At 41.9% G+C, this 24,874-nt stretch overlaps 1 protein-coding gene across 8 annotated transcripts in view; it reads right to left on the reverse strand.

The window, feature by feature from the left end:
* Positions 1–164: 164 nt before the first annotated feature.
* The window catches only part of LOC310674912 (SAM and SH3 domain-containing protein 1-like), a 505,076-nt gene continuing 480,366 nt past the window's right edge, over positions 165–24,874 (reverse strand). For all 8 annotated transcript variants that reach the window (XM_083434749.1, XM_083434753.1, XM_083434755.1 and 5 more), the window contains exons 13-20: positions 21,976–22,111; positions 20,708–20,877; positions 18,897–19,106; positions 14,737–14,887; positions 13,029–13,142; positions 9,422–10,506; positions 8,081–8,212; positions 165–5,658 (exon numbers count right to left, since the gene is read on the reverse strand). In XM_083434749.1, coding sequence (XP_083290875.1) covers positions 5,398–5,658; positions 8,081–8,212; positions 9,422–10,506; positions 13,029–13,142; positions 14,737–14,887; positions 18,897–19,106; positions 20,708–20,877; positions 21,976–22,111 — 2,259 coding nt within the window. In that variant the 3' untranslated portion in view covers positions 165–5,397. The remainder of the gene's footprint in view (positions 5,659–8,080; positions 8,213–9,421; positions 10,507–13,028; positions 13,143–14,736; positions 14,888–18,896; positions 19,107–20,707; positions 20,878–21,975; positions 22,112–24,874) is intronic.

Raw genomic sequence — 24,874 nt, forward strand, 5'->3', positions numbered from 1 at the left:
CTGGAACTACCACTAGCGTGCTCCCGCAATGGTTTGTTAGGAGGGCATGTGATCCTTGGGTTGAAACAGCTTCCCTACCCTTTCCCAAGAACTTTGCACCTTACTGACTCTAATTCAGCTTTTATAATAAAAATTACTAACACTAACAAAGAAGATACATGAGCTTGAGAGAATTTATTTATTTTCCTATGAACAATAAGTCATAATTACAGAGAAGTTTTCATACACAGAAAATTCCTTTTGTTTCCTCTTTTTGCTAAATGTAACAGAGCACAGTAATATTTACAAATTCGTAAGATTTTTTCCCCCTCCTCATTTTCTCTCATTTTTTATTATACACAGCTTTTTCAGGTTGAAGCAAACTGCAAAGACTTATTGGTACTGGTATATTACAGCTACTTACATTATTTAAGAACAGCAAATGGAGAAAAATAAGTTATTTAAATATTGATTCATATACAGAAAGTGCAACATTTGTTAGTTGTTACATAACTTGTTTAAAGTTTTCATTTTCCAAAAAGAGGTCTTGAGTATGAGTAAAAGTTAGCTTGAAGTCAATGCGTTTAGACTAAAAATAATACAATACAGATGTACAGCCATGACTTGGTGAATTGACCTTTATTCCTGCACTTAGATCTGTGTGAAAAGGGTTAATAAGGATTTGTGCTCCAGATCTTATTTCCAGAGTTTCCATTTGCACCAAAGCCAAGTTTACAATTACAAGTCTTTAGACCATCAGGCCTTACCTTGCTAATGTTATGATTTGATGCCAACTAAAACAGTATGACATGGAGACTTAAGTGGCCCTGTATGTCTAGAGACGAATTGAATTGGCACATGCTTCTGGCTTTGTGTATTTTGACAGTCTCCAATCCAACATTTACCTGGAACCCTGCATGTAAGGAGAAGGTGGTAAATAACATGCTATTGTTTACAGTGAGTTCATTGCTGTACATAATGTTTAAGAGGTACCTAACTTTTTAAGGCTTTTCCAGGATCAATATATATATACTGTTGAAAAGGTCAACTGCTAAATCAACAATAAACTAAAATAATCTGTAAGCAAAAGTCTAACTCAAGGATGAACAAATTGTAAAAACATTTAAAAGCAATGTATATATTTTAAAAATCAGGAAAATTTGCACTGGATTTGTAAACAGGCATAGAAGTTCTACCCCTTTGTCATTCAGTTTAAGCAATCATCATTGTTCCATTCCTAACGTAGCTTAGGGATATTAATGTATACAATGCTTTCGATAAGAGTGAACACTGGTTTTCCCCTTTACTTTCATTCAAGTTTGAACCATTAAGGCAGCTTCTGTAGCCTAACAAATTTAGATTGCTTTTGTTGTTTAAAAGAACAATTGTTGTTGGCTTCTTTCCTTCGCTCAGTTTGCTCTTTTAAAAAGCAATTGCCTTTTGAGGGTGTATCTAAAAAAGGAGAAAAAACTTTGAGGTGAGGGCTGCATTCTGTCAGGGGACAGAGGTCAGGGGTTGCATACGGGCCTATGGAGGGGTGACACCGCATTCACACTAATCCACCCACATTTTTCCATGTAACCAATACCTCTATTCACACAATTCTCAGGGCTATGCTTTCCTTTCACAGGCTCCAGCAGGGAAAGTCTCCACCAGCAGCTTGCTGTTGAGGGTGCAGAGGAACTGCGGAGGAGATGGAAACCTGATGCAGGCCACGTCTCACATACGTGCCCCCGATTCAGAAGGACAAATATTGCAAGGTACTCAGTTTGTGTTTTAAAACAAATATTTAAAAAATAACACCTAAATGAAAATCCTGTTGGTCATACCACATGTATTTGCAACCATATGACCCAAATTCAGTGTACGACATGTGCTCTGATGTACTTTGTGCATTGCTTCATTAACTTCAATTCCAGTAACAAATTTGTAAATGTAAATGAATGTCCATGATCTACTTTCTCCATTTAATAAATGGAACACTATTTCCAAGTGTGGCAGCTGTGTGCACATCAGAATACATTGAACAGATTTGTTGGAAGCGGTACATTTTGGGGGTCCTAAGGTCCTTGACATGGGTGGAACTGTGGTCTAAACCACAGAGCCTAGGGCTTGCCAATCAGAAGGTCAGCGGTTTGAATCCCTGCGACAGGGTGAGCTCCCATTGTTCGGTCCCAGCTCCTTCCTACCTAACAGTTCGAAGGCACATCAAGTGCAAGTAGATAAATAGGTACCGCTCCAGCAGGAAAGTAAACGGCGTTTCTGTGTGCTGCTCCGGTTCGCCAGAAGCAGCTTAGTCATGCTGGCCACATGACCCAGAAGCTGTCGGCGGACAAACGCCGGCTCCCTTGGCCTATAGAGCGAGATGAGCGCTGCAACCCCAGAGTCGTCCGCGACTGGACCTAATGGTCAGGGGTACATTTACATATACCTTTAAGGTCCTTGACAGTCAGAAGTCAAAGGGGCCACTTGCTATGTTACGTTTTTTACTGTGTGAAAATACTATTGTAAAGCACACCCCTACAAAAAATGGTTGTCTGGAAATTAGCATTGCACATGACAGTCTTGGAGACAAACAATACATGTTGCCACCAAGGAATGTTTCTACTTGGTCCACATGAATCAACTGACATGTAATGTGAGAAATGACTTATTTTAGTAACTGCTTAATGCGCACAATTACTTGCCACTACAGACAGTTGCAGGTGCAAGGCACTTTTCTGGAGATAGTGAGAGAGGAAGAATATGTTAAATCCTCTTTATATGAAGCAATCCTCACTTTCCATGCACCATGTGATCTTTTTTTACCCATATTTATATCTGCGCTGGTAGAAAGGGTCATATTAGTCTATTGCAAAAGCAGTCCTGTTGCTTCAAAATGTATTATGGTCAACATCCACAGGTTTAGTCTGTAAATCTACTTAAATGGAAAGTGGACCTGAAAGCAATGAGTCATTGTCTGTGTATGGATACTGGATGTATTTACGGTACTTTTAAACTACATTGTCCATATTAACATGATTGCAGGGAGGACAGCTGTATCCATATTACATAGCTCAGCATACTAAGCTTAAATACTGGACATGATTCAGTTAAATTGAAGCACCCTGAAGTCCCTTTTCATTGCTTGAATGCTCTAGTTTCAAAGAGCTAACTTCAACTGGCTTGTGCTCATCATGTGGAAGCTAACCTATGCTGGTATCTTTCAGACCCATGGTATTAGGCCCAAAGTGAAAACCTTTTCAGAAAATTAAACTTTCTGTGCACTTCAACACTTTTGGAAGCTTGATCCATGTGCTTTAATGGATGCACTTTTAAACAAGTTTATTTGGATTAAAGCCTTAACAACTGCTTTTGTCAATTTGTTAAAGGATTTACTTACTAACCTCCCTCAGCCCCCGGCCCCAAACCCACATTCAACTGTCTCACATTCTCTACAGCCATCCTGTTAAAGCATCTCTCTTCCTTATGTCTCATCAAAGGAAAGAAAATCCAGAGCAGCTTTGGACACCTCAGTTTAAATTACTTTATAATGTTTTGCTTTTAGCTTTAAAAAAATACTGCAAAAAGTTAAAAAGCACATCAAGTCAAAAACACTTTTGGGGAAGGCTGTGTGCCTTTGTCACCTAACTTTCCTCTTAAGGCTGAATGTGCTTTAGGAAGTTGTATAAACTACTTTCTTTTCATAGGCAGAAAAAGAAAGTGAGTTGGAGAGGTGACGAGACTTGCGTAAAATTACAAAGCAGCTTTGAACCAGATCTGAGTTTCCAATTCCATGCTGAGCTCATTACATCTTCCAGTTTACTTGCTGTTATTTATCCTGAAAAGCCTCTACAATTTTAGCTTGTTAATGGACACTAAAGAATAATCTAGATACATTAGAACTCAAGCTGAGCTTATTTGGTATACAAAATGTCTGGCCATGTACAAAAATAAACTTCATCTATATTCACAGAAGGGAGTAAGAGATTCTACACTGCATTGTTTAATAGTTTTAGAAAACAAGAACATGGGGAAGAAAGAACAAGCTGTTTCAGCATCCCAGGTGAACCTAAGTAGAGCCCTGCTGGATCAGACTAAAGACTCATCTAGTTTAGCAGCCTGTTCTCGCAGTGCCACCCAGATGGCTTTTATTCTAATTGTCATTTTAACACCCAATAATAGAGGTATTATATTGACTTTTTGCAAGAATGACAGCTTAAAGTTTGTTCTCCCCATCAATACAATGGAATGTGATTCTTGTTCGGGTACTGTGTCAGACACACAATTTTCTTATCAGTTAATTTACTTCCCTGGATAACATTTTGTTTTTCAGAGACCAATGTTTTCCATTGATATGGTCAGGATACCAAGTCAAAGCTGCAGCATTTCAACTGACAATATAATACAGTACACCAAATTGCAAGTAACATGAAAAACCTTTTTTTATAATTATATATGTACATACACAAGGCAAAATATCTTTTAGCCTTTTAGTAATACCAGCATACGAACTGCCATAAACAAGTTGTTAGCCTGAGAACCAAAATCTGACTTCAAAAAGAAAACTTTACAAAACAGATGTTACAATCTACAATAACAGCTAAAAGACACAAACCTGTCAGGTGCCAAATAATAGTGACAACAACGAAATGCCTCTGAAACATGAATGCTGTAAGTGAACTGCTCAAAAGCATTTTAAGGCAAATAAAAAGCTGAGTGCTAAAGAAGCAGTTATAAAAATGACTTTAATTCTATACAAATAAGGAATTTTCTGAGTTGGTCTTGGAAATTGCACTGGCATAAAAGGAGATCCACAATAACTAAATCCATTGAGGATCTTTGGCCTACCTAGAGGCTCAGAAACCTGAAAAAAATCCACCAAACACAGGAAGGAGTTTTATTTATTTATGTAAAACGAATTGGTGGAATGAAAAGGATAAACATAAGCTACTATGAAGAGATGTAATGTTTAAGATTTTTACTTGTAAAAACACCCCCTGGGGTGTTTATGTTTGCTTAGGACTGTAGATCCATGATTTATCAATGAGATGCACTTTAACAAATGAGCAGCCCCAAAGTACAGAGACCTAACTCTATTCCTCCAAGTTCCTGGGGCTTAAAAGTTGATGTAAAGTTCCCTTTTTTGTAATGGACATGTATATTCTTAAATGGGTCGAAGCCAGCCTCAGTCTTTAAGAAACTAACATAACTGTGCCTTTTCTTTAAGGGGTAATCGGCAAGCACCGTTTCCCTCTCAATACAACTTCTTATATTTTCCTTTGTGAATTGTTGACAGAGAAACACAAGGGCCTCAACGTCTTCCCAAAGACCCCCATTGCCTGATGCCAAAGAGCTTTCTGGAGAAATTAAAGATGAAATTGACATGGTAGGAAACTCTGGCTTTTCCAACTGGCAGGTGCTATGTTTCAGAGTGTGTTATATTGTCTCTGGGTTGAGGGTACTGAGTAGTCTTGCTGCTGCCAAAAGCTTGCTTATGTGCCTCTCCTCTGTGATGCCAGCCTCATGAAGTGATGTTTTTGACAGAGAAGGCACTTTGCTTAGGTCATCAATTCCTGCAGCCATGAAGGAGCTTGAGTACATTGGAAGGCCAATAGAAACCAGCCAGTCAGCTATGGAAGTGATATGGCCGGGGGACACAGGTTTTCGACAGATTTCAGTGAGGCCTCCACTTGGAATCTGTAGCAAGAGAAAACGCAATATAACCAGCTGGTTGACTTTTTCTTTTTTTAAAAAAACGATAACATGGGGCTTACTTCCAAGAGGTATCTGTAATGCTATATTGTAAAGCAGATATCTGGGCATTTCGAAGCAGTCCTTTAGCTTAGCAGTACCATTTACTAGATACTATTTTGCTTAGTCACCTCAAAATTAGGGCTGTGCAATGTCAGCTTTTCAACATTGCGATGTATCACCAGCCAAACACTGCGATCTGATGATATACCACAATGGTGAAACGGAGGGAGGAACAAGTTGCATTGGAGCTGGGCTGGAATTGCAACCAAGGGAGATGAGGTGGTTTCACTCAGTGCCTCACAGGGCTAATGCAGTTTGTTCCTCCCTCTGGGTGTGGAGGGAACAAGCTACTGAGGTGAGCGGGGGGTGAGGGCTTCCTCGAAGGTGCATGGCTGCCTTCGCCCAAGCAGGCGTGCTGCATCTTTACTCCCAGGATGACTGCCCTCCCCCAGCAAAGGCAGCGATAGCCAAGTGCATGGAGCCTGTCAGGCTCTGTTTGCAGGCCTGCTTCTGCCTGACAGAGGTGGGCTACCTCTTTCTCCCAAAGAGGTGGCTTGCCTGTGTGGGGCTGAGGCAGAGGTGGGTGGCTTCTTTAGACTGCTTCGCTGAGGAGTGTGCAGCTGCAAAGCAGTTGATCAAACTTCCTCCTGCAGGCTGGGGGCTTCATTAAACTGCTCCACTGCGGACGGATGGATGCGTCCCCTCAGCAGAGTGGTCTAAATATACCACCTCCTAGAGCTATGAGGGCCAGAGCAGCTGCTGTTTCATCTGCAATATACTGCCAGGTGAAGTAGCCATGGCACTCTGGCCCTCATACCTGTCCTGGGCGATGTTTTGATACATCGCCCAGGCCTTCCGTTCCTCCCCACCCCCCAATTTATTTTCTGCTGCTACCTCAGTATTGATTTCCTCCATCAAAATCATGCAAGTTCACAAATCCAGCTTCATTGGCGGCAGCAGCAACTACCGTATTTTTCGCCCTATAAGATGCACTTTTCCCCCTCCAAAAATGAAGGGGAAATGTGTGTGCGTCTTATGGGGCGAATGCAGGCTCTTTGGCTTCAGCGATAGCAACGCGAAGCCTCCGAAGCCTGCGCTCCGGAGGCTTTGCGTTGCTTCCGCTGAAGCCAGGAGTCTGCTCTTTGAGGCTGGCGGTGGGGGAAAGCAGCGCCTCCTCCATTGCCAGCCCCAGAGGATGGGGGGGCAGCAGGAAGGCGCGCGACGCCTTCCCGCTACTCTCCAACCCAGGTTGGAGGCTGGCAGTGGGGAAAGCAGCGCCTCCTCCATCGCCAGCCCCAGAGGATGGGGGGCAGCGGGAAGGCGTGCGACGCCATTCCGCTACTCTCCAACCCTCCTGTGAGCTTTTGCAGGAGATGGGGGAATTCCCCCACCTCCCGCAAAAGCAGGCAAAAGCCGCGCGCTCTTTAAAGGGGCTCCGCGGCTTCTGCTGGCTTTTCTAGGAGGTGGGGGAATTCCCCCACCTCGTAGAAAAGCCGGTAGGAGCCGTGCAGCCTTTAAAGAGCGTGCCGCTCTTGGGGGCTTTTCCCCGAGGAGGGAGAAGGGACAGACTGGCCGAGTCCGTGCCTTCTCCCTCCTGTGGGTTTTTGCGGGAGGTGGGGGAATTCCCCCACCTCCCGCAAAAGCAGGCAAAAGCCGTGCGCTCTTTAAAGGGGCTCCGCGGCTTCTGCTGGCTTTCTAGGACCCACCTCATAGAAAAGCCCGCAGGAGCCGCAAACCCTTTGAAGAGCGCGCCCCTCTTGGGGGCTTTTCCCCGAGGAGGGAGAAGGGACTGACTGGCCATTTCAGTCCCTTTTCCCTCCTGGTCGAAAAGCCCGTAGGAGTCGCGCAGGGCTCCTGTGGGCTTTTGCGGGAGGTGGGGGAATTCCGCCACCTCCCACAAAAGCAGGGAGAAAGTCTTGGAGTAGCGCACAGGCTGCGTGCAGCCTGTCCGCTGCTCCCAGAGCTGCGGGGGGGAAATAATATTTTTTCCCCTGGTTTCCCCCCCTGAAAACTAGGTGCGTCCAGTAGGGCGAAAAATACGGTATAACGTACATTGTTTAACTTGAATGTTCCTCTGGGTTTCCATATTTCATGGCCATCACTTGTGGTGTTAACTCATATAATCCTTTCTTGCTGGCAGAAAATCAGCAATGTCTCATCAGCAATTGAAACAGCATCAAAAATTCTTTGCATATGAAAAATTAAGAAGCTAAGGCTAGAATCTTATTTGTTTTTCTTTTAAAATGTAGATCATTTACAAATAGTTTCCCCAACCTGCAATCAGACGTGCTAAAGCTCCAGAACTCCATGCTGTTTAGCTTTCATTTCCCATTCCTTGGAACTTGATCACTGAATGTAGACTTACCGCCATGCGGTGTTGCTTCCTCAGCTGCTTCACCCGAATCTGGTCCAGGTTTGTAGCAACATCCTTTACAGCATGCTCTAAGTCTTCAGAGTACCTCTGTACCAAAAGTTCAGGAATCCCACAGCGGCCATGCTGCAGCCAGAGATGAGTGATAAAGGCAGGGGGGGTTCAAGTTAATCAATGTGTCTCTTCACATAATAATAACAAAATGATTGGCCCCTTTGCATTAAGAAACTACAATAGGTTTAAGTGTGTTCTTTCTTCAGTTTCACAGAAAATTACCTTTACGAAATTTGTTCATTTACTTCAATAATTTGTAGAGAGGAGGTTGTGAGTCTTAAATTTCAAATATATATTCCTTATACTTTCCCAATAATTTTAATAAACCTTTATAACTCGATATGCTACTTTGTTTGAGAACTATGGCTGATAACTCAGAAAAAGTTCCACATTATTAAGTCTAAATTTAATACAACTGAAATATCCTTAACTTTTGCTTGGCTGTGCCCAAGTCAAATAATGGACAAATGAATATTTCAGGCCTTGTTGCCACATGGCAGAGGCTGTTTTTTATATGCTACTGACATTATTCAGTAATTTATTATATAATGTTACAGAGCTGAGAGCTCTAAGAGCCAATGTGCATATGACCACCATAGGGGAGACTACTTCAAATACTGAATTTTTTTACATGCAGTGGCTCACCACATGGATGAAACAAGCACCTAAAATGAAAAGCGAATTGTTGAATGCCAAATCTGCATGGTATACACATGGAGCCATTTAAGATTGCTTCACACTGTGTCTGAAATGTATGAAAAGTTTTAAGAATGTTTAGTCTAATATATCTTTCATTTTGGGATGTGGGTGGCGCTGTGGGTTAAACCACAGAGCCTAGGACTTGCCGGTCAGAAGGTCGGCAGTTCGAATCCCTGCAACGGGGTGAGCTCCCATTGCTCGGTCCCTGCTCCTGCCAACCTAGCAGTTCAAAAGCACCTAGCAGTTCAAAGTGCAAGTAGATAAATAGGTACCGCTCCAGCGGGAAGGTAAACGGCGTTTCCGTGTGTTGCTCTGGTTCGCCAGAAGTGGCTTAGTCATGCTGGCCACATGACCCAGAAGCTGTACGCCGGCTCCCTCGGCCAATAAAGCGAGATGAGCGCCGCAACCCCAGAGTCGGCCACAACTGGACCTAATGGTCAGGGGTCCCTTTACCTTTACTATCTTTCATTTTAATTGCCAGTTTAAGGCCATTTTTAAGGAACAGCTCCAACACTCAAGTGGGGAAGGAAAACAACGCAAATAGGAACAGATTAAACCTTTCTCAGCCTCCTCACACTGTACCTTGTCAGAATATGGGTCTTCTGTGAGATCAATATCTTCAGATTGCAGCTTGTTTTCTATCAACATTTCCAGATCCAGTCCTCTATTAGAAGAGATTTTTCTCACTGACAAAGGATCAAGTTTTAGCACATGTTGCTGGACAGTAGCAGTCTCTGGAAGATCTGAAAACCAAGGAGGTCGTACACCTGAAGGACTACTGGGCTCCTGCCCAGGAGATGATCTACACACAGTCAGTACATTGGAATCGGAGGAGCCAGGCTGGAGGCTCTTTTTCGCGGGCAAGGATGGCACATCTGGACAAGAAAGGGCTGAGGGGAGGTGACAGTGTCCATTAGAAAGGCGTTCTCTGCTTTTTTTGGCAGGGACTGGTGGTGGCTGTGAAGATGTTTTTGGCTGTGCTCTTGTCTCACCCGTGCCTTTCTGATCAGCTTCCTTGGGGAAGGGAGAATGATTGGCCCTTCCAAGATCATGCGTGGTCTTTTTGAAGTTTTCAAAAGTAGTCCAAGTTACACCACGTGAAAGTGAAGATGAATGAACTCCACAATTCTGAGGCAGAAACAGTGGGAATGTTCCACTGGAAGGAATGGTTGCAGAGAAGTGCAGTTCCTTTGCTTTCCCCTTAAGAGAATCAACACCTGCTTTGCTCTGCTCAGCCATCAACTGTTCTGCCATGTGCATACCTCCAGAGCCAGTTGGCATGTTTGTTAAATCCAGTGCGCCTTGAGGGAAAACATCCAGCTTCTTTGCAGAGTCGGGGCCAGCTTCTCCATGAAGGTCACCAAGAGAATGAGATCTTGGCCACATGTGAACCTTCTGAGCGCCTTCTAGAGTCTCACAGCTCCGACAGATACCAACTGGTAAACTTCTGCGGTTCTTCTTGAGGACGGTGACTGCTGGGGGCTTGAGGCAGCTTTTCAGAACATGATTTGTACAAGTGAACTGTGTCTTCTCTCCTTGCTGGGGGACATCTATTGATTTAGTTAAGGGCAGGGTTGGATAATTTGCTCGTGGATTTCTGTGGAAATCTTTAAAACTGTATTCAGAAGCCAACTTTGAGGGTAAGAGACAAGGCTTTCGAGTTTTAGCTGAAACAAAAAGAGGAAAAATATTTATGACTTGTGGAAGTAATGTGCAAAAGCAAGGTTTAAATATATCATTTCTACTGGATTTTGCTGTACAAATAAAATAGAACTTCATGAGAAAAACACATAAAAACTAAACCAAACCAAGACTAGCATGGGATGTTTACACTGTCCTGTGATCCTTTGTTAAGACAACTTGTTATGAGGACTCTGTTTAAAATATGTATGTCATTGATTTTCTATAAACCAAACAACAGTGGTATGCTGTCTTGTCATTTGCTTAAATTAAATGCAATGTCACACTGTATTATAACTTATTTATAACACCAACATGTGTCACTGGTCAAGGAAGCAGCACTGATAACATAAGTAATAAACATAAACCATGTTGTCTCAAACTTGACCTCTAACCACTCTACTGTGCTGAGTTAGCCTCATTATAAGGTCTCTTAGCCCAAAAGTAAAATATGGGCTACAAACCTGCTTTTTATTTGCACAGTATTTTCTTGTGTCATAATTTATTTCATTTCATCTTCATTTATTCATGTGACTTCAGTTCAGAAAATAGGTTTTTCTGGATCATCTGAAGTCTGTCTACATGAATCCTATAATGAGGGAAACTTGTGGAGCCCAAGGACCCTAGAGGTAAGAATACACTACCCTACAAAGTTAAAGTTTTTCTTTTAAAGGAATAGATGTTTCATTCAATGCATGTACAATTTAGAGCTTTATCTTCAAAATGCTAAACTTTGGCACTGAATAATACACAGTTGACTGCTTTGAATCTGCATAGAATTCACATTCAGTGCAGAACACAATGTCTCTTCAGAAGTCTCAAAGCACAGGCAGAAAGAAAGAAAAACTTTAATCTAAAATAGAACACTGCATCTCCCTTGTTTTTTTCTTGCTATACAGAATAATCAGAAAGCTTTAGAAGCTGGTGGTGGTGATGAAGAAAGTGGATGATATTTCCTAACAGTAAATGGCTGTTTTCAAAGTTTCCAAAGGTTTCCAAAATAGTTTTCAATCTAGGCTCCCAACACCTTTCTCATTGAAAAAGCCTGTGCTCATTACAAAATTTTTGCATTAAAGAGCAGAGAATGGGAGAAGCATTGATACTTGTATGAGGGCAAAATCAACTGGGTTATTCCTTTCTGGTGTTACATGTCCATATTTGCAATATTGCGTGGCAGCCTCATGGAACCCCACATAAGTTGGCCTCTTGAGCAAGGCACCACTCAGAAATGGGGCTTACTTAAGTATGCTGTTGCATGTGAGACCTGCTTACAAGGAAGTGTCTAATATGGATTTTACAAGAAGGTCATGGCAAAGGACATGTCACAGTTGAGGGAAAATCAACTTTTAATATCAGAAAGATGTCCAGGATTTTGTTAGGGTTCCTCCAGATTTAAAACAAACCCTAGTATTCATGGCATGTGAGTTCACCAATGTCTGCTCATTGCTTGAGGAGTACAGCAGTCCTTAGAAAAGAGTCAGAGACTCCACAGCAGCCCCCCCCCCCAATATTACTTCGCACTGCTTCAGCTGCAAAGATCCAATATATCCATCACCATTGTTTCTGTGCACCATGCCTGCGCTCCTTACATAACATCCACAGGAGTCAGAAAACACTTCATCCTGAACTTATAGCAGAAGTGACATGAAAAGATTGTGAAAATTGGTCATCATCTGGTAACATGGATTGGGAAGAAATGAAAAAAATAAACAACTTGGGAACCAGGATGCTAGGAGAGCAAGGAGGACTGCTATCCTTCTTGCAAAGAAGTAACTCTATCTTTATTACAGAGGCTGGGAATATTTTTGTGTAACATGTCTATTCTAGCTGCTACTCTCCACTGGAGAGAAGCTTATATGGGTCCCAATGTCAGCTTTCTTCTGAGAGCTCATGGCAGCTTCAAGTAGAGAGGGGGATTTAATCTGAACTGCGGCATTGAGGGAGAATAGTAAAGGCCTGGCCCCAATCCCAGTTTGAGGACCCCCCAATGCTCTTTAATGTTAATGCAATTAACATCTAGCCTTAAGACAGGTATATGAGCAAAGGCAGACAATCAATACAAAAATAGAATCTTTGATAATAAACGTTCTTCAGTCCCTGTAAGTGTGTGAGCTAGTTCCTCATTCACAGCACTCCCTTGTTATTCTTTTGTATCACGGAAGTAAATGTCCTCCAGCAAATAAAATGAGTGTGGCATCACACTGATCTGGAGGCAGTGCTCTTTATTCTCTCTCTTGACATGAAAAAGCAGTAATATGAAAGATAATGCTGAAAAACACTGCTCACTGCTTTGAAACTGTGCCTCGACTGACAATGTAAGATTCACTAAATAAGTATGTAGGGATGGGAAAACTAGGCCACACACAAGTCCGCCGTTAAATTATAGAGAGCAAAAGCAGAGCCAAAGAGTTTGCATGATTGCTTTTCTCAGCCACAAGAGTGCCCTGTGGCCCCTTAAAATCTAACAAATTTGGCATGCTTTTTGATATGGATATAGATCAATTGTTACCATTCCCCAGGTTTTCACTGCTTTCATAGCAGCCTGAATCCCGGGGAGAACATCCACTTAAGCCCTGACCATCTATGAGGAGTTTCTCCTGAGAACCTGACTGGTCACTGTTACCTGGAGTAGAGAAAGGAAAGAGAAGAAGTAAGAAGGCATAACGTACACAAAGAACAGTGCTAATAACCTCACTTCTGTCTTACCAAAATACCCAGCAGCATACTAAAAAGACATCTTTTACTAAGAGCCATGAGTTGTTTTCAGCAGCAGATAATGCAGGAGTACTGCTGCCCTGAGAGGACATAGTGGAAGAAGGGAGTAGGGGTGAGAGTCGATTACTGGGAAAAGTTGCAGCAACTTGATGTGCTAGGCAGCGGATCACATGGCCGTAATGGACCTAACCTGCACCTGCAGATATGACTAAAACAGTTGTGCGTGTTTTATTATGTTTTCAGTATTCTTTTTTCAAATTTAAATCAAAATAAAATCCAGGATTGACAAGCAACCCTTGAACTGTATTCCATATAGTTTTTTGGGCTTTACACCCTGACACAGCATATCTAGAAAACAAAGGGCGGGGGAGAGAGAAATGTGCTGCTTCTGCTGAAGTTGTAGAGGTAAGGGTGGGTGGAGTATGCTTTGGAATCTGTTGGGAAGAGCCAAGATATCTTTTTGAGTTGAAGGATAATTTCAGAGCTTCATTATAGGTGATCTTTACAAGCCTCCCACAGCTTATACCAAAGCCTAAGTTTGAAGAACTTTGTATGCATATCTAGTTATGAGTAGTTTCACCTGTGTTTATATGGAAATTCATCTGACCTCAATGGCACTTATTCCCTAGTAAACATAATGGCCCTTCCATATTGTCAAGTACCTCCATACAACCTTGACTTACAACCTCTTACAAAAAGCTGTTATTTACATGGTCTCCCAAACTCATTTCTTATTTTGTCTTGAACTGGTATCAGGCTTCCTCTTGTGTAGTGTTCTCCAATTTGGTGCCCTGCAGATGTTTTAGACTGCATCTCCATCACCCTCATCCACCCAGTCCAACACTTCTGGAAGATACCAGGTTGGAGAATCCTGCTGTGGTGCATTGGCTGCTGCTAGAAAAGGTTAAAAAGTAGCAGTAATTTGCAAAACCCTTCTAATGAAATTTGCGGTTTCTGATATTTCCATTGAAATCCAGATTTCTAGATGACTTAATGCACATTTTCATTATAAACTATGTAAATTATAGCTAGCAAAGTTAGAAGGGAAATAATGAGTCATTACTAATATGAAATTACTATACAAATGAAATCACTATCATAGATGTCTTGCCCTTACAATTTGGTCTTGCTAAAATGTTGTCATTCAGAGTTGGAAGACGGGATGAATCCTGAAAAAAGCATGTAGTAACTGGGCTGGTGGCAGCTGGGTTATGGCATGGAAGGCTGAGGCAGAAGGAAGAATTGCCTCTCCCTGTCTTGAGGAGGGGGGTCCTTCCTTTGCCTCGGTTCCCCCTGCTACAGCCAAACCCATTCAAGCAAGGAGAGCCTTTTCAAAGGGTGGATGTTGATGGGGAAAGGGGGTGGGACATGAACTTCTACAAGCCATGTTGTGTATACTTTTCTTTGGATCCAATCCACTGGAATTACTACAGTTACAGTTTCCCAACCCCCAAGTGGTTACAAATCCTTAGCTGTGCATTAGAGAAGAAATTCAAACTCACTATCATATTCCTGTAGCAGTTCAACTGCTGTCAGGAGAACAGCTCTGTGCTGTGGGTCCCGTATGTTGAGCTCATCCAAGTCTTCTTCCTCTAGGAGCTTGAAAGTGTCCAGGTCTTCATAGCCATTGAATAAAAAGGTGGGCATGTGCTCCTGTGGCAAAGGAAGAGAACAGTTGTGGCACATAAGAAGGAAACAGCAGGGCAGAACTACTCAAAACAATATGCCACTTTCCATGCCATCCATACATTTTCTACCTTTCTGATCAGTGATTACAGGTGGTTATTTATACTGATTGCAGGTAACATAAAGAATCTCTCAAGTAACTCCGTACCCACTTGATGAAATAAAGATTGTAGTATTACAGGTAGACTTCAGACAGTACAAAGTTCTACTGGCAACTGGTTCTGTATGTTATGGGCAGCCAGTGTAGAGCCTGCTGTTGCATATGTGTCTGCAGAGGTCTTTCTTGGTGGCCACAGGGTCCCTGCTGCTGAAATTAGACTTGAAAAGAAGCCTTCTTGAGCAGGGGTGATTTTGGGTGTGGGTGTGTTCCGGCTGGGGAGGATGTGCCTACAACAGTTTTTCTGGTTTGTAAATGTGCTCAGGGGCCTCAAAAGTCTGGCAACCCCTGAATTACCGTATTTTTTGTCCCATAGGACGCTCCGTCCCATAGGACGCACCTAGTTTTTTGGAGGGAAAATAAAGGATTTCCCCCCCTTTATTCCCCCCCCCAAACCAGGTCAGGGAAACCAAACCAGGTCAGGGAACAGCGGTATGGCGGCGCTCCACCTCCCCGCTGTCCCCCGAGCTTGTGGGGCTGGCCGATGTCTGCCCAAAGTGTGGGGCGCTCTGCTTCAGCGCACCCCGTGCTCCATGCAGCAGGCTGCTATCCGTAGCCTAGGGAGCCCTGCGGGAACTCCCCAGGCTTGTTGATAGCTTCCTGAAGCCTGGAGAGCGAGAGGGGTCGGTGCGCACCGAGCCCTCTCCCTCTCCAACCTTCAGCGAAAGCCTGTATTTGCCCCATAAGACGCACACAGATTTCCCCTTCATTTTTGGAGGGGAAAAAGTGCGTCCTATAGGGCGAAAAATACGGTATGTGATTCTTTGTTAAGAACATAGTATGACATTACCAGATGTTGCCATCTGTAATGGTAGCTAACTACTCTACATCAAAGTTGTGCATTGCAGAAATCTATGCCTGATTTAAACATTAAATTGGTTGAACTCCTTGTGGGGAAAGACTACTGCCAACACACAACACCGGTGCTTAAAAGCTGCTGCTTCTTCTTTTTGGCATACCAATACAGTCAAACCTCTGTTCCCGAATGGCTCTGTTTTCGAACGTTTTGGCTCCTGAACGCCGAAAACCCAGAAGCAAATGCTCCGGTTTTCGGAAGCCGAATGTCTGATCCGGCTTCCGCTTGAGTGCAGGAAGCTCCTGCAACCAATTGGAAGCTGTGCCTTGGTTGTCAAACATTTCGGAAGCTGAATGGGCTTCCGGAACGGATTACGTTCGACAGCCAAGGTTTGACTGTACATTACCAGGTCAAGTTCAAAGTTCTTAACTTTTGGTCTGTTATGTCATTTAATATAACCTTCTCATTTCTACGATTAATGTACAGACACATAGTGGTAAAGAGAGTAAGTGAGCCTTGCAAACACCAAGCAGGTAGTGGTACAGAAAGGATGGTTCAAAAACCATTTGTTCTTTTATTTAGTCCCTTTTTAAGTTTAAGCTAACTTCGAAACAGTAGGTGATCACAGCTGCTGTGGTTGTCAATGATGCTCCAAAAAGACTCATCCTCCAAAAAGACAAGTAACAAATGGATCTTGGAAATTTACTAGCACCACATTAAAAAAATCACGATAATTGCAGGATAATTTCCCCTTTCCAGCCCAGCATCAGTTCAACAAAACAAGAAAAGGAAACTATTTTTAAAATATAGGAACAAGCCTATTCAATCTATTTAAAAGTAATAAGAATCATAAGATTTAACTGCAAAATATAATACCTTGGGAAGAAAGCAGATTTATCCACCCACCCTCATGCCATCATATATGCATGTTAGCTGAGAAAAGTAATGATTTTAAGCTTGCAGATGCCTCAGAGGGGTCTGAAGGTTTGTTTTTTTAAAAAAGACAAGTAAGGGTAGCATTATATTAAAAATGCAGTCATGTTCAAATATAATCCACGTTAAACTTTCAGAAAGTAAGAAAAAAAACTTTGCAATTCTTTCTCTCCTGCCTCAATAAATTGACTCAATAAATTATGTAACAAGCAAGAAATGGAGGAGATGCTGTTGTATAACAAGAGTAGTGATTACACATCCCACTTTGGATTTCAGGGAGTGGCGCCTTCTGGGGATGGTTGTGGGAAGCAGGGGTAGGGAAGGGCAAGCTTGAACATTTTCAACTTGAGGTTGTTTTCAGTTAGAAGACACAGTTGTGGCTCCAGAGTAACGGTATATTTCAGTGAACATACATTCATATGGCCATTGCTTATTGCTCAGGCACAGAATCTTCATTGCTGAGGACAGGTGCTCTAATTATAAGTATTGTGCTCGACAGGAGCTCAACTGTTAGGAGGTGCTCAATTCAAATAGCTTGATTAGCCACACAGTATGCAAAAGGCTTTTGGGGAGTAAGGTAACAGGGTCCTCAAATGAGTTCACCGTTTGTTCCATCATGATTGATTGCATTCCCAACAAGTGTTGGGTTGCTGTTGGCTCCCAATTCCAGACCCTGGAATTAATCTTAGAGGAGGCCTCCTACCTATTCTCTCCTTGAATGTTTGATTTTTTTGAGCCTTTAAAAAGCAGTTAAGATTTCAAGACCTTCTGAACTCGCCCTACTCTTTGGTCGATCTTTGTTTTGCCCAAAGCTTTATCCTCCTCTATGGCCAGAATTTCAGTTATAACCAGACCAATCTTGGTTTTGTCCAAAGCTGGACTTCTGGTGTAGCCTGCCTGATTTGAGAGCAAGTCCTGAGTAGAAAGCCTTTTTAGCTGGATAGGCCAAGTTTTTACTGGCTGCTGTTGTTTTTATGGACCCTTAGTGGCTTTAAATAATGAAGAGAAAGGTTTCCCAGCCCAGTTAAACAGGTACAGTTTGTATCAATAAAGGGATAAAGTCATCATCACAGTATCATAACATGATCCGGTACGTGGCAGCTATGAAAACAAAACAGTATTATTTTTACTCATGATAAAAAAACTCAACAGTTTAGGATATATTCACACAGAAAAGAAATTATGGGATCAGAGAATGTCTACAGAATCTATTAGCCCTCTAACAAGGTTCCTGCTGTTGAATTCAGAATCCCATCTTCTTAAATCGGCTTGCTAAAAAAAGAAAAGAAAAAAGCCACTTCCCTTTAACAGCAGAGTAGGAAGAATAAACAGCAGGCAGAATGTCTTATTTCCAGCCTGCCTGATTGAGCATCAAGTAGTACAAAATAAAAATCTACTTAATAAATGAAATGCAAATGTTTTTGGCTGGTGTGGTAGGGTGGTTTTGCTGTCAGGAGGCAGCTCAACAGCTGTGCTCTACTATATTAGCTGCTTCTGTTTGGTAATGCTGCTTTTGCTAAACATCACCTTGTAGGACTACTGAACAAATTAATTAAATAAAACAGTTATACAGCAGACAATTTTCCTCTATATGCCAGCTGTTTCCTCTTCTGGAGAGCTAATTGTACTTCACCTGAAATAACCAGAGAGAAAAATGGGAAGAGGACTTAGCCTTCAAAACTGATGATGTCTCTTGCACTGGCCCAATCACTGCCTGCCCAGCTTCATCGGCTAAAGGACACACTATATGTTTACATCTAAAATTACAAATTTATGCAAAGGAGATGCAAACCATAAATATACAAGTGCAGTAAATCTCAAGAAGCTTGGGGTTTCAACTTGCTCTCACTTTCAACTATGAATGCCTTATAATCTGAGAATTGACCAAATCTTTAAACAAGGGAATTCCACAATGCCACATAGATCTTGCAAATGAAATCACATCTTGATTCCTTACACACTATTTTAAATGCTGGCATACAGAAGCGCATATGGTTTTAAGGCTGCGAATTTAGTCCAATTTATTGTATAGATATGGAGTTGAAGTGCTTGTAGAAGAGTAAAGCAAGTATAAGACAATTACAGCCCACCTTTAAGTTGATGCGATCTAGGAGATCCTCAACAGATTTAGGCTGAGGTGGTCTGCCTTTCCGTCGCCTTCTTGTAGGCCTTTTAGGCTTCTCTTCCTCTTCATGTAACACATCCACATAGATGAACTTGAAGGTACCCACTTTGTTGTTCAAGAGGCCCATCCAGGTTCCCATAGGTGGTTTGCTGATTATATCAATTATATCGCCCTTCTGTATATGAGAGAAGCAGAATACATCTACCTGAAGGCTCCATAGTGACTTGCAAATTACTAAATCAATGTTTACTGTATCATAAAGGAATGCACATTTTATTGCTCGCAGACTTAAACAGAAAAAGGGGTAGAATCTTTATCAACAGAAGCATCTAGCTTACCAGGTTTCTTTTTTAAAATGACAATCCAGAACTCATTTCCCAACTCTGTAATACAGGTAACTTGCTTCATATGTGAGGGTTTGGTTCTGGGGGGTCCATGCATATATGCAAAAACGCATAAAGCCGGGAACTCCCAGAACTGGGCCCCCTGCAGGGTGGAATTCTGCTTACCCAAACTTTCGGAAGGCTGTGCAAGGGATCTGGCAGCAACTCAGAGCCCTCCCACCTCCTTGCTCAAGCCCAATAAGCTTTTGTCCAGCTTTGGAAAGGTGGTAGGAGGGCTCTGGCAGGGTGCCTCCCAAAGCCCAAGAAAGCACTTGCCTGGCTCTGGGAAGGAAGCAGGAGGTGGTCTAGGAACCTGCCAGAACCCTCACACCTCCTTCTCAAAGCCTGGCACCTTTGCACAACGGCTCTGGGATGCTGCCAGAGCCTTCGCACTGCCTTCCCTAAGCTGGGTAAGCCTACAATCACAGCTTGGCGCAGGTGGGTGGAAATAAATAAACGGAGAGTGGGTTTCCTCTGCTCTTTTATTTCCTCCCACCCGTGCAAAGCTGTGATTGTGTAAGTTAAATAAATGTAAGGTGCGAGTTACCAGTATTCTAAACTATGTATTTAAAACAAAAACTTTTTTCTTGTCCCATCCTTTTAAAAAGGGTTCACCTATGCAAAAGCTTTTGAAAACTACATGCACAACTTTTCTTGATTACAATGTTCTTCTAACTGCCCGATGCAAGGGATAAATCTATGAAAATCTTTTGGCTAATTTGTCAAATCCACAAGTAGAGCAGAAATGAATTCATAGCATACATTTCCAGTTCTGTGATAATTAACTTATTTTCAGCTCACTGCTCATCTTTCTGCCTCTCTAGTGGGCCTCTCTAGTAAGTTTTCTTTTAAAAAAAAATACACAGCATATTTATTTATTATTTACATTTCTACTATTTCTGAGGCAGAGACATGGCTTACAATTATCCACACACAATAAAAAACACCTATAAGAACAAACATAAAATGAAATGAATACAAAGGTTGCAGTTTGGATCCACAGCCATTTATACAGCAGCAGAACACAGCTATTATGTTGTCTATGGGAAAAGGAAAAGGATGATATTCACCATATTCCTAAAAATGGAACTGCAACAAATTCCCAGAGGGTCACCTACTACCATAGAGAGGACAAAAGACCACTTGCTGGGGCACTACAGCAGATCTGAAGTCAATGCAGGCACTTCAGTCTGTTCCCAGAAACTCACAGAAAACCAGTGCAGTTCTTTGGATACAAGGGCTATATGTTCTCTCCATCTGGTGACAGCAATATTACTGAGGTGTATGTGATTCCGACAAGAGGGCAAGCCCAAGGTATTAATAATTCCAGCTTGTAAAAGACACCTATGAACACTCCTTGGATTCAAATATAGATTTATTCCAGAAAGAGTACCTTGAGTTTCAGGGAATCTGTATCATAAGGACTGGGGGTAAAATCAGTGTGAACCCTGGCCCGGCCACAAAATGGTCCTCTGTATGGTAGTTCTTCATCATCACCATCTTCAGACTTGACACTCTCTCTATTGCTGGCTGAGGAGTCTGTTGTGCTTATGGTTTGTCCACCTGTTTGTGATTTAAAAAAAAGAGAAGAGTTTACTCCCCAAAACCCAACTATAAAATACACTGAAAAACATGATAAAAGAACTCATCTGGCAGCAAACAGCAGGTTCTGAGCCTCTCTTGGATGTTTAGGGCACTTTTAAAAACATTTACCAGCTCCCTAGGGATCCATCTGCTGATGCTGCTTGCCACAGCACTTTCTTGGAATAGCTTGGCACAGAATCCTACAACACATGCTGAAACACTGGAGGCCACACAGTCCCTGTCCACTGTTTAATCTAGAACCCCATGCTTCAGTTGAGTGCTCAATAGTGCTGGGCTGATTTTAACTGAAAGGATCCCCCCCCCCTCCCTAAAACAAAGATATATAAAGAAAGGAAGAAAGTCTTTCCTAAAGACTTGCCCAAACATTAACTTTTTGCTGCAAAGTCTAGTATTTTTTTTACTCCTCATTAAGTGAGAATACCTCACTTTTCACGAAAGAATGTTGGAAAGCATTGATTTTTATGTACTACCAAGCACTGCTCGGTGGGAAAACTAACCATTCATTTGAGCCATGCACTGGATAATCACAGGCTCAATTCTCACCACCTCAAGCAAAACAATTTCTTTGAGAGTGACTAGTCTGTAGGTGAAAATACCCCAGGAATATTGGTGCACATGCTGTCTGTCTGCCCAAGATAAGAGCTGAAGTACTGCTGTTCTAAGAACCAACTACCTTGCCCGCCAGCATTTGTGATTTCAACTACGCTTCAGAATTAGTTTTCTTTATGTGCTGCTGTAAAAAAGAGAACTCTTGAGTTTCATCCAAAAAGATACAGCGGGATTGATACAGACATAGCTAGCACTAGGCTTCTTGCTTCCTTATCTTATGCATCTTCATAAAACACTTCTGGGGTTTCTTACAGCTTCCCATTTTGGGGAACTTGTTTAATAAACCATGAAGGAAGGGAAGGGTGTGGACATGCAAAGGGGTGTGTGTGTGTGTATTAGGATGGCGTATGCAGGCATAATGCTAGCCTTTGAGCTAATAAACCATAATTCATTCAATCATGAATGTTAAATCTAAGCTGGGTTGTAACAAGCATTCTATTTACTTACTCATTGAGCTCTGACCACTTAGAGAGCTTCTTAAACTTTCTACAGAACCACCAGCTTTCAGTTTGGGTTTATCCAGAGAATCAGCATCTGGCTGAAGTGACTGAGGAGATTCCGGCATTACATCCAGGCTGGAGTCCTGAAAGAAAATCACCACACAACTTATTGACAACTTGTGCTGGCTTGTGTAGTTGGTCAATTGGTACCATATGGGTTACAATCTATTACAATATGCATGAAGATTAAAGTAGCCTTCTGCAGGCCCCCAACTGAGGTAGCAAACCTAGGAAGTGTAATAGGATAAAGTTCTTCTTTCCCTACACATTCTAGCCTAAAAAGCTACAGCAGATGTGAAAAATACCTGCATCTTGAAAATGAGAAAAGAACCCGATCAAGGCAGGAAAACAATGTCAAGGTTAAAAACTAAGCTTAGTCTCCCCTGCAATCCCAAACTGTAGAAAACCACTTATCCCCTTTACAGTCCAATTCTAATCATGTTCACTCAGACAGAACCTTTCCTTGAGTACGCCCTCATTTGCACTTGAGAAACCACTGCTCTGTGACTACATGGTCCATGGAAACTGAGGGGTGGTTCACCAGGGTCCCAGACAAAGGTTGCATATCATCTGGCTTTATGTCATCTGCAAACTACTGAACCCAGGACCTTGTACTAGGAAACCACATGCTCTGCAACCAAGCTATCCAACCACCATTCTCTGTTGCTCTTGCCTTTGGGAAATGTTAGGTTGTGAACACAAAGTAAAATTGTGTGTTCAAGGCTTTTTCTGTAAAAAGAAGTTGTAGAGATTTGCTTTTTTTTTAATAAGATGATCACCCAAGTCTCTCATATATTGTTTGATCTCATTGATCCATCTTATAGTTTTTTGGTGGTGGGGGGAGGCTACCATAAAAAACAAGAAGATGACTGGTGAAATTTTCTCTTCCTTATTCGTTGAAATATCAGTAAAATGATTTTTGTAATTTACTCTTCTTTTAACTGTATTTGTTGTGCAAACCAATCCGATAAATGTTTACTTGAAAGTAAGATCACACTGTGTTCAGTCGGGCTTGTTGCCTTACACCCAAGCAAGTGCACAGGATTGCTGTCTTAAACATACAAAAACATGAATACAACCCCCTCACATTTGCAAAAAGGGGGAAATTACAATTTAAAAAAGTATCCTAGACACAGTTAGTGCAAATACTAATTTGACTAGAACATTGCATTTCAATATTTACTTGTGATTTTGCTGTTTCATTAGGTATTCTGCAGTTGTGTTGTTTTCCTAAGCCTTAGAATCAAAATTTTCATGTGAAGTTTGCTGAACATAGTAGAAATGAAATGGCAGGTGAAACAATAGAAATGTTACCATTTGGAATGAATAACTAACACATTCTTTTTGTTTGTATGAAATGAATTAAATCTGACGATGCAACTTATGCATGAAAATTGTAAACAAAGCAAAAACCTGTAACTTGAAATGTAATGGACATGTTTTCTTCATTCATCATTCAAGTAACAAGACAGATTCAAGAAGATCTCATCCATACGGATATTTTGGCAACTTACTTGCTAAAACAATCATTTCTGGGAGCTAACTGCAGTCAGAGTAGTGTTCGTTTATGTTTGTGAGTGGATGTGGGTGTGTGCACGCATGCTGATGTCAAGAAGGCATTTTGTTTGATAAATGACAATGTAAGAAAATAACATGGTACAATGTTCAAGAGACTATCTGCAGCAACAAATTAAAAGAAACCTGCTGATATACAAGAATTGCTGACTTATTCCACAGACATGCAATCACAAACCATCTGAATGAAGCCTGTTATTTGCATGCTGCAGAGTCATCAGGAAACTTTCCACAAATCAAGCAAATCTCCAGAGAGAATTGAAGAACTGAAGCCACAGACAGCTAATAAGAAAGTGCCTCCCATTTTTTCTAATGTTTGATTCTTGTATGCTAGTCTTGGAATACTTTTCCTGCTGTGAACTGCCGAAATGTCCATGCAGTTCTCAGAAAATTAGAATTAGAAATCAGAACTTTACTAAATTATGGGCACATCAGTTCCTATCACTGGAGCTAGGAATTGAAAGCAAATATTGTGGTGGCAGTGCAAGGTGGTCGCATGCCTTGCCTTGTGTCAGCTCAGTCACTGCCAATTGCCTATTAATGGACCATACTGTATTTGCAGGATTGGAGTGCGTTTCACTTTGTAAAAATGAGGTCTTGCTTGCTGCCTGTATTGGAAAATCTTGTATACCTAACAACTATCACTTCATAATCTTAAATGCTCATATTTCTGGGCTGAACAGTGGGGTCTGACAGGACCTCATTTATCAACATGCCTGATTGTACAATACAGCAGGTACGACAAATTCTCTTTGGCTGACTTTGAAAGATCATGTTGTTGTTGTTGTTTAGTTGTTTAGTCGTGTCCGACTCTTCGTGACCCCATGGACCAGAGCAAGCCAGGCACTCCTGTCTTCCACTGCCTCCCGCAGTTTGGTCAAACTCATGCTGGTAGCTTCGAGAACACTGTCCAACCATCTCGTCCTCTGTCGTCCCCTTCTCCTTGTGCCCTCCATCTTTCCCAACATCAGGGTCTTTTCCAGGGAGTCTTCTCTTCTCATGAGGTGGGCAAAGTATTGGAGCCTCAGCTTCACGATCTGTCCTTCCAGTGAGCACTCAGGGCTGATTTCCTTAAGAATGGATGCGTTTGATCTTCTTGCAGTAGTCCATGGGACTTCTTGCAGTCCATGGGTCTCCTCCAGCACCATAATTCAAAAGCCTCAATTCTTCGGCAATCAGCCTTCTTTATGATCTCCTCTTAATTATGAGATCTGTTTCTCCTGCATCCACATGCAGCCATGTTACTTTTGACTTCATGTGAGTGGGGAAAC

The sequence above is a fragment of the Podarcis tiliguerta genome (assembly GCF_965153285.1).
Source record: "Podarcis tiliguerta genome assembly, chromosome: 3".
In the NCBI taxonomy this organism is placed as follows: domain Eukaryota; kingdom Metazoa; phylum Chordata; class Lepidosauria; order Squamata; family Lacertidae; genus Podarcis; species Podarcis tiliguerta.